The following is a 9,424-nucleotide window of genomic DNA, read 5'->3' as shown; positions in this document are numbered from 1 at the left end:
GAGTCACGCAGATCCGGAATAAATGTTCCCTGCATGGACAGAACTTTGCTGACTCAGCAGATATTAGTTATGGAGGCGGTAGTGCATGTGTGTGTGTGTGTGTGCGTGCGTGCGTGCGTGTGTGTGTGTGTGTGTGTGTGTGTGTGTGTGTGTTTCCCCTTGGAAAAAGGACAAGGGAATGTTTAGGAAGACAAGTTGACTTTTACGTTGACATTATTATCAGTAATATTTTTGGGATATTTTATGCTTATTACACCGATCAGAAACCGCCAAACATAAACAACACTTTTGATTTAAGATTTTCCAACCTTGCGGTTTAAGGTTTAAAAGGTTTAAAGGGGCCTTTTTGGCTCTTTTCTCCTGTGTTTCGTGTCCAGAGGGGGGCGCTGTTGCTGTGTAAGAGCTTTAGTTCACATCTGGAATGTTTCCGAGCAACATTCCCACCTTAAAAAAGCTCTTGTGATGCAGAGTTTGGGGTTAAAATACTTTTCCCTGTCATGTTTCAGCCATATTTACATTCATTGATGGTTGCTAAGCTCTCAAACTGGAACTCCAACAGGATTTGTTGATTAATTCTGTCTTTTTTGGCTCTGCTGCACAAGTTAACTGGAATTGTTCTATTGGTTTATGATTGTGTGGATGTCTGTACATATAATTAACTAAGAATAAACATAATTTCTTTTTTACCACCACTTTGGGTTTTATTCTTTAGGTTCTTGTAAACGTCGTCTTGCTAAGTGAGCTGGAATTTTCTAAATATTCCAGAAATTTGAGGTGTTTTAATCATTTAGAGGTTTTTCTTTCTCAGGTGATCAAACTAACAAAAGCTCAGTAAAAACGTTTTATATCTTAGCTTTAAACTTTAAACTTTAAACAAATACCAATGTCCCTAAATGTCCCGTTTAAACTCCACATTTGATCCCTGTTGTTCAAAATCTAAACACTTCGTACTTGAGTAAGAGTGACCTTTTATTAAAAAACTAACCTAAACCAGTCCCTGATCCCCTCTGTCCCAGTATAACCAGTTCATGATCCCCTCTGTCCCAGTATAACCAGTCCCTGATCCCCTCTGTCCCAGTATAACCAGTCCCTCTGTCCCAGTATAACCAGTCCCTGATCCCCTCTGTCCCAGTATAACCAGTCCCTCTGTCCCAGTATAACCAGTTCATGATCCCCTCTGTCCCAGTATAACCAGTCCCTGATCCCCTCTGTCCCAGTATAACCAGTCCCTCTGTCCCAGTATAACCAGTTCATGATACCCTCTGTCCCAGTATAACCAGTCCCTCTGTCCCAGTATAACCAGTCCCTGATCCCCTCTGTCCCAGTATAACCAGTTCATGATCCCCTCTGTCCTAGTATAACCAGTCCCTGATCCCCTCTGTCCCAGTATAACCAGTCCCTCTGTCCCAGTATAACCAGTCCCTGATCCCCTCTGTCCCAGTATAACCAGTCCCTCTGTCCCAGTATAACCAGTCCCTGATCCCCTCTGTCCCAGTATAACCAGTCCCTGATCCCCTCTGTCCCAGTATAACCAGTTCATTTATCCTCTGGTGAGTGAGTCAGTCAGTGAAGAAATGGATGGATTTAGAGGGGTAGAGAGAGAGAGAAGGAGAGAGGAGGGAGGGAGAGAGGGAAGGATGAAGAGAAGAAAATATCCTGTCATCTCTCCAGCATCTCTCTCTCTCTCTCTCTCTGCTGTCTCTACCTCGCTCGCCCCGCTGCCTCTCTCTCTCTCTCTGCTGTCTCTCTCTCTCTACCTCGCTCGCCCCGCTGCCGCTCTCTCTCTCTCCCTCTCTCTCTCTCTCTCTCTCCCTCTCTCTCTCCCTCTCCCTCGCTCGCCCCGCTGCCGCTCTCTCTCTCTCTCTCCCTCTCTCTCTCTCTCTCTCTCTCCCTCCGTTCTTCCTCATTTCTGAGGACATTCCGAGCTTTGCCACCATGGACCCGCTGCCCACCAACCGCTGTTTACCGCAGGGCATCATGGGAGCTGGAGTTCTGTCCACACTGCAGGCGCTCAGCTGATCATCTGCAGATTCTGTCAGTCATCAGAGGTTGGAGATGTGAGCCGGTGGGCGACCGAGCTCTCTCCCTTCTCTCGCTCTCTCCAACCTCCTTTTCTCCTCCGAACAACAACCATCCCTCCATTTCTGCTTGGAGGAGGAGTCAGGATGGGCTGCCGTCTCACTCGGACGAAGGTGAGTGACCTGCAAGATGGTGGTGGGTGTGTGATGACCTCGTTTGTAAACACACACACACACACACGCACACACACACACACACACACACAGGATGTGAAAGGCTGTTGTGTGAGAGGGTTTTCTGGATCCGTCCCCCGCTGTGTCTCTGACCGTGTTGTCATGGCGCCACCGTCTCGTGACCTCGTGACCACTGATGCAGCGTCGCAGGTGATGCGTGAAACCTCTGGTTATTCGCCGTGGTTCGTTCTGGCAGCAGGAGACGCGGCTGCAGACGTGCATGCGTCCACTCGTTCTCTCTCTCTCTCTCTTTATTTGTGGGGCTCATGCAGCCTGTCGCCATGGTTACCAGGTATGGTGCATGGTGTCACCACAGTGAAAATGCTAATTATCCTCCTAAAGGATGTAAAGCTATTCCGAACATGTCAGTGGTGAAGAAGATCGAGTGAGAAGGTTGAAGATTTCTCATTTTAAGCAACAAAACAAAACAAAATTCCTTTTATTTGCATAATTTAAAGTGTGTTGCAGGTCCTGTTCCTGAACACTGCCACTAGAGGGCAGCACCACGGGTCTATGCTAATACTAGCCCGTTAGCTTTAGTCTTGTGTTGATTTATGTGGAAACGTTGGGACGTTCTTGCTCAAACATCTAGAGAGAAGGAACGTTTTCTTCCTTCTTGTTCTTCTCCGGCTAAAATCCAAAGCGGGAGACGGATCAGCCAGGAACGCCGCTCACAGAGGCTTTTTCTCCTGGATGGTTGAGTTGGAAAAGATCTTAACGAGAGTTGATGGCTGCTGTTGTGCGACACACTTAATCACGGAACTGTGCACATCACACGTCACTGCAGCGAGACTGGCTGAGATTCCAGAATCCTCCCAGGAAAAGTGGCAGAATTACAGCCGCAACTCCGGAATTCCAGAACAATTCCAAGAATTCTCCCCGGCGTCATCGCACCACAACCTGAAACATCCAACCAAAGTTGTTTTCATTGCTTTATTTTTGTATTTTCTTTTTATCTGGAGATCAAACTTGTGATTGATGATGATGATGATGATGATGATTAGTAAATGACCAACGCTGGGGCCACGCCCACAACGTTGCTAACTCATGAGTGGGCGTGGCCTAAAAGTGCAGCTACAACCTGCAGAAACAAGAACTGTTGCTCTGAATCCTGTTGAACCCAAAGTGAGATCCTCAACTCAGCATTCCTGAAGGGAGCTGCAGATGTCACACACTCTCACACACACACACACACACACACACACACACACACACACACACACACACACACACACACAGGTTGGGTTGCTGTCGGTCATTTTGATGTCCTTTGTCTTGAATTTGGTTCCAGCCCAACAGGAACCTCCACAGTTCAACTATACAAGAGTTTCTGAAAAGATCTCACAGGATTCAGAGGAAGTCGTGATTTAAGAGGATCTGGTGCGTTTCAGGAACGTTTCGTAGAACAGAAAGTTTCTGTCAACATCACGTAAAGATGTCGAGTTAATAAATGACCAAGAGAGACAGATGGTGAGAGGAAGAGGAGAGAGGGATGTGAGGAAGAGGAGAGAGAGAGAGAGAGAGGATGGTGTGGTAGAGAGAGATGTGAGGAAGAGGAGAGAGGGAGGATGGTGTGGTAGAGAGATGTGAGGAAGAGGAGAGAGAGATGTGAGGATGAGGAGAGAGAGATGTGAGGAAGAAGAGAGAGAGATGTGAGGAAGAGGAGAGAGAGATGTGAGGAAGAAGAGAGAGATATGTGAGGATGAGGAGAGAGAGATGTGAGGAAGAGGAGAGAGAGAGAGTCAGTCTGCATCACTGTCAAAGTGCAGTGAAGCACAACACACTTTCTCCCAGGCACACATCACTCTCTCTCTTTCACACTCACACAAGTGTGTGTGTGTGTGTGTGTGTGTGTGTGTGTGTGTGTGTGTGTGTGTGTGTGTGTGGGCCCCAGGCTCTGCACTGGGCCTCTTTAGACTCTTGTTCTGGTCCAGAAGGGTCCAGCGAGGCTGCAGATTCCTGACCTACATGTTGCGTCACAGCGCCGCCTCTGACATCACAGCGTCTCAACTTCCGGAACACGAAGCGCCGCCGTTTATTCTGGGCTGTTCTGGTAGAAACGCCCCCCCCCCCGGCGCGAGCGCTGCCGGGTCGGCAGAACGGCGCCACACTCACATTTCAGGAGCAAATGTGCCGCTCCGTAGCTGCGTTCCGGCGCCGCTGTGCTGCTCAGCTCACACTCTCACACGTATATAAGAGGGAGAGGAGCCAATCACAGGGGAGGATTCGCCGTGTCCGCAGGGGAAACACGGCGCCGTTCACCAGCGGAGACGCTTCCATTATTCACCCCTGTATGTAGAGAGGCTGATTCATGGGCTCCGTTATGCAACACACTCAGCAGGTCAACCCCAGGGGGCCGGACTCCTACTGATCCACCGTTTGGGCGTCGACGCTCTCAGAGCTGCAGGGCGACGCTTGGTCACCTGATCACGACGGGCGACGCTTGGTCACCTGATCACGGCGGGCGACGCTCGGTCACCTGATCACGACGGGCGACGCTCGGTCACCTGATCACGGCGGGCGACGCGCTCGGTCACCCGATCACGACGGGCGACGACTTGGTCACCCGATCACGACGGGCGACGCTCGGTCACCTGATCACGACGCGCTCCCGCCAGCTCTAACCTGTCCTCTTCCACCTCAGCAGGTCAAAACTCGGGAACCTTCTCGCCATCGCTGCACGGAGGAGCTGCACTTTGTGGACGAATATGGCCAGCCCATCAGCGTGCAGGTGGATGGGAGGAAGGGGCGTGGCCACCGCCGGCGCCGGCCTCATTGCACAGGTGTTCCAGCAGGAGGCCACTGGGAGGCCCTGAGAGCCATGGGCCTGATGGAGGGGGAGAAAGGCCGGGGGGACGGCTACAGAGCAGCGTGGGTACTGAAGGTCATGGCAGGAAATGCCTTGCTAATAAACAGGAAGTCCATAAACTAGCATAACGGGCGTGAGCGGCTGTAGCGCAGCCTCATGCCTGTTCTGGAATCACGCAATAAGAACTAATTCTGATAGTTTATGAAGATGCCAAACATTAGGTCCTTCATGACGTGTCTCCTCCCGCAGGCCTTACTATGGTCAGGTGACCATGTCACCTGACTTGTATCCAGCCAGCAACCACATGATGGGACCAGCTGATGTCTACCTGCCCAGTGCCTACCTGCCTCGACCAGCCAATGAACAGCACACCAATAACAACTACCTACCCAGCGTCTCCTACAGCCTGGATCACCTGGACAGGCTGGAATTCCAGGTGACCTCTGGTCCCGTCCCGTTTCACTTTCGCCCCGTTGGACTCAAAGTTCTGAATGTTCCCTAAATTTCAGGGTCAGGAAATGTTGCCCTACCAGCCAAACTCAGAGAGCTGCCTGATTGGCTGCTACAACTCAGAGGAGGCGGAGCCGGATGATCTGTCCAGACAGGTGATGAAGCCCGATGGGTTGTCTTTTGTTCCGGAACCCGACTGGACCCGACAGTAAAGTTCTGCGTTGGCCAACACGTTTCACAAAGAATGGAAACAATGTTGGACACATGCAGAAGTCTGCAGTAATACTGACAAAGATAACGGTCGCTGATGACATCATAGTGAGGCGGAGCTCTTCAGCTCTGACATCATAGTGAGGCGGAGCTCTTCCTTCAGCTCTGACATCATAGTGAGGTGGAGCTCTTTAGCTCTGACATCATAGTGAGGCGGAGCTTTTCAGCTCTGACATCATAGTGAGGCGGAGCTCTTCCTTCAGCTCTGACATCATAGTGAGGCGGAGCTCTTCCTTCAGCTCTGACATCATAGTGAGGCGGAGCTCTTTAGCTCTGACATCATAGTGAGGCGGAGCTCTTCCTTCAGCTCTGACATCATAGTGAGGCGGAGCTCTTTAGCTCTGACATCATAGTGAGGCGGAGCTCTTCCTTCAGCTCTGACATCATAGTGAGGCGGAGCTCTTTAGCTCTGACATCATAGTGAGGCGGAGCTCTTCCTTCAGCTCTGACATCATAGTGAGGCGGAGCTCTTCCTTCAGCTCTGACATCATAGTGAGGCGGAGCTCTTTAGCTCTGACATCATAGTGAGGCGGAGCTCTTCCTTCAGCTCTGACATCATAGTGAGGCGGAGCTCTTTAGCTCTGACATCATAGTGAGGCGGAGCTCTTCCTTCAGCTCTGACATCACAGTGAGGCGGAGCTCTTTAGCTCTGACATCATAGTGAGGCGGAGCTCTTCCTTCAGCTCTGACATCATCACCTTTGCTGTAGCCATCCAGGGTGACTGATGCCATAAAATAATCCCAGTTTTAATAAACATCACTTTAGATGTTAAACTAGCAACCAGAGCAAACTCACACCAGCTTTGTAGCATCTTTGAAGTAGCAGCTTTGTTCTGACGGTGTCTTTGATGGACTACTACCAAAACTCTTTCCTTCTTTCTTCCTCCCACGCGGCCCAGTCCACCTGCCGCCCCCTGTGGCAGTCGGAGCGTCTCCTTGGATACCTCCCTCTCAGTGAGCTGGACAGCGGGCTGGGCTGCGGTCCCGACAGTCCGCACCACAGGCTGCCCTTTTCGGAGGCGGAGACGGACGCCATGTCCTCCCTGCCTGGACACACCCCTTCCTCCCGCGGCTCCTCCTCCTCCGAGTCCTTGATCTCTTCGGAGCCCAGCGACTCCGGCTTCCACAGCGTCAGCACCGGGGAGCACAGACGGCTGCACAAGATTCACGGGAGCCACGCCCACAGACCGACGCACTTCCGCCCGGGCCACTCCCCCCGAGAGCAGAGAGGACGCTGGGATTTGGAGTCCATTCCAGAGTCAGCGTCTGTGACTCAATCGGGGGTGCCGCGGTCCTCCCACTGCACCGTGGGTAACAGCACCACCACGACCGTGCACTTCCACCGAGCGGAGCGGAGTCCCACCTTACCACGCCACTGCTCACCCCCCTCCCCCTCAGCTGGTACCCCTTTTAGCTTCTGAAGCCAGATTAATCTCTTACATGCATCCAAAACTGTGTCAGTCCAACCAACAGAATGTTGTTTCCTGTCGCCTGCAGGCTGTCGTACCGAGCCCTGCCAACGGAGGGCGCTGTGGCTGGAGCAGCAGCAGCAGGGGGGGGGCAGGACCTTCGAGGCTCCAGGGAGGAGTCGAACGATAACAGACCTAAGCGAAGGACAACGTCGGCGCAGGGCCAGCCACCCCAACACCACCGATCCAAACAACCTGAGGAATAAACACCAGGACAAGCAGATGGGTCCCGGGTCCAGGAGCCGGGCCAGTTACCCCAGCAACTGCCACCCTGCCAACCACCCCAGTATAGACAGAACCAACATCAACAACCACCAGAATGCAATGAGGAACTACCAGGTCTCAAACCAGAGCACAGAAGAGAATGTGTTCTCCAAGCGTCCCGGTTCTGGGTCCAGCCGGGCGGTGGACTGGAGAGGCTTTCAGACCCTTGGGAATCGTACTGGCAACACAAAGGCTCCGCCTGTTCCGCTCTACAGCACGCTGGGGGCCCCGCAGCGCCCCCCCTCCCCGCCGTCTCCACGCTCCAGACTGTCCAATCAGAAGTCGGTCCGGAACCAGCTGCTCAGAGCCCGGGCCTACCGGTTGGCCCGGGAACGTAGCGAGGTGACCACGGACGAGGAGGTGCGGGGCGAGGGGGGGGGCGAAGGCGAGGCGGAGGGGGAGGACGGCCGGTGGGCGGGCCGGCACTGGAGCCGGACCGAGAGGAGGCGCCACCTGGCGTTGTCACGGCAACACAGGGAGAGGAGGGGAGGGGCGGAGGAGCAGCTGGTTCCGGCCTTGGTGTCGTCTCAGACGGTCCTGGAGCTGAGCCACATGAAGCAGAACCGGCTGAGGAACAGCAAGCTGCTGGATGACTGGACCACGGTGGAGGAGCTGCTGACTCACGGGACGCGGGTGGACAGCGACAGTCAGCTGTGTCCCAGTCCCCTGCTGTCGGTCACCACCGTCTGATCCGGAAACACCTCCCAGCTCGGGCCCGCGGAACCGGGACCAGACAGATCCAGGTCCCGGAGCTGCATCCGTCCACAGGAGACATGTGTGAATGTCCAAAACTCTGGATTTAAGGCAACAAAGCTGTTGATTACTGGTTGATCCACCAGGTGGATCCACCCACCTCTCAGAAACATTCCCACATGTTCCGACCAATGAGGAGAACCCGCTGACTTAACCAGGACGCTCTGGGTGGATCAGAACCATGAGCTGAGGCCTCCTCCAGACCCTCCAGGACTCAGGCCCGACAGGAAGTGTCCATCTGCAGCTTCACCCTTGAAACAGTCTGTAAATTTCCTGCAATGCATTTTTTTTAAATTCTGTCTTTTATCTCTTTGATCTTTGACAGACTTGACGTGGAAACGATGTTTTATGGTGATATTGTTCCTTTAGAACTTGTAATCAATGATCAACATCGTGGCATCGGGTCAGATCCTGTCTGATCCGTGAGGGAAAAGTGGAACGAGGCTCCCAAAGAAGCTCCGAACACCTTCAGAAGTGCTGATTTCACATATCGAACGAAGCGTATATTTTACTACTGAGACCTCACCTGTGTGGATTCAGGTGTTGTGATCAATAATAACAGGAATTATAATAATAATAATAATAATCGTGATACAATGAAACACTTCAATGCAATTTTATTAGCGGTGGGAACATTTTCAGGAATTTTGGACTTTTTTCTAAACTGTGTGTTCAGACAGGCTGCAGATAATAATAGTTTGATACTAGCGTAGTTGTTTAGCCAAAGAAAACGTGTCACTTTTGTAGTTTGTGGACAATCTAGAGCAAAGCTGAGTGTAAGATGTAAAAGCCTTTTAGAACCACGGTGTTTCCGTCACCTGCCCTCGGTCCTGTGACGCTGTAGATGTTACTGTGCACTCGGTGAATCCACGCTTCGTTATTAGCCTAGCCTAGCATGCTAACTCCTACGGCGCAGAACACCTGTCACAACCTGCAACTTAGCAACTTAGCAACCAGAGGGGAGGGGTGCAACAGCAGGAGGTCTGGCAGAGGCGAGCTGGGCGTCCGTCCGTCCGTCCGTCCGTCCGGTGCTGCTCAGGTTTCTCGATGATGTCAGCTGTGCACCGAGCGGCTGATGGGTCAGCACGTGTGTTCGTATTTCTCTCTGTGTTGTACGTTCTGCACATGAACCTGCCTCAGTAAAGCTCTGAACACCC

The 9,424-nt window shown here is 52.2% G+C and overlaps 2 protein-coding genes across 3 annotated transcripts in view; both read left to right on the top strand.

Annotated features, from left to right (window-relative positions):
• The window catches only part of LOC105419328 (peptidase inhibitor 16-like), a 7,881-nt gene extending 7,189 nt beyond the window's left edge, over positions 1-692 (top strand). The window contains exon 6 of the mRNA XM_029834200.1: positions 1-692. This exon is cut by the window's left edge and continues 646 nt beyond it. The gene's annotated coding sequence lies outside the window, so the exon portion shown is untranslated.
• Positions 693-1,897: 1,205 nt separating this feature from the next.
• On the top strand, positions 1,898-9,424 carry LOC115249278 (uncharacterized). 2 transcript variants are annotated; one of them, XM_029834490.1, is made up of 6 exons: positions 1,898-2,192; positions 4,900-5,123; positions 5,311-5,497; positions 5,571-5,666; positions 6,681-7,182; positions 7,279-9,424. In XM_029834490.1, the coding sequence occupies exons 1-6, from the start codon at positions 2,166-2,168 to the stop codon at positions 8,202-8,204; spliced, it is 1,962 nt and encodes a 653-aa protein (XP_029690350.1). In that variant the 5' UTR covers positions 1,898-2,165; the 3' UTR covers positions 8,205-9,424. The 2 variants fall into 2 exon arrangements, with proteins under 2 accessions (XP_029690350.1, XP_029690349.1); XM_029834489.1 differs by having other exon boundaries at positions 4,897-5,123.

The sequence above is a fragment of the Takifugu rubripes genome, chromosome 3 (assembly GCF_901000725.2).
Source record: "Takifugu rubripes chromosome 3, fTakRub1.2, whole genome shotgun sequence".
Lineage (NCBI taxonomy): Eukaryota > Metazoa > Chordata > Actinopteri > Tetraodontiformes > Tetraodontidae > Takifugu > Takifugu rubripes.
The sequence above is the reverse complement of the archived record's forward strand: the minus strand, read 5'-3'. Positions and strand labels throughout refer to the sequence as shown.

What these genes read in the sequence shown, in the direction of transcription:
- LOC115249278 (XM_029834489.1), top strand. Translation starts at nt 2,166, where the DNA reads ATGGGCTGCCGTCTCACTCGGACGAAG. An exon ending in CGGATGATCTGTCCAGACAG is followed by an intron (nt 5,667 to 6,680) that starts GTGATGAAGCCC and finishes CACGCGGCCCAG; the next exon opens with TCCACCTGCCGCCCCCTGTG. An exon ending in ACCCCCCTCCCCCTCAGCTG is followed by an intron (nt 7,183 to 7,278) that starts GTACCCCTTTTA and finishes TGTCGCCTGCAG; the next exon opens with GCTGTCGTACCGAGCCCTGC.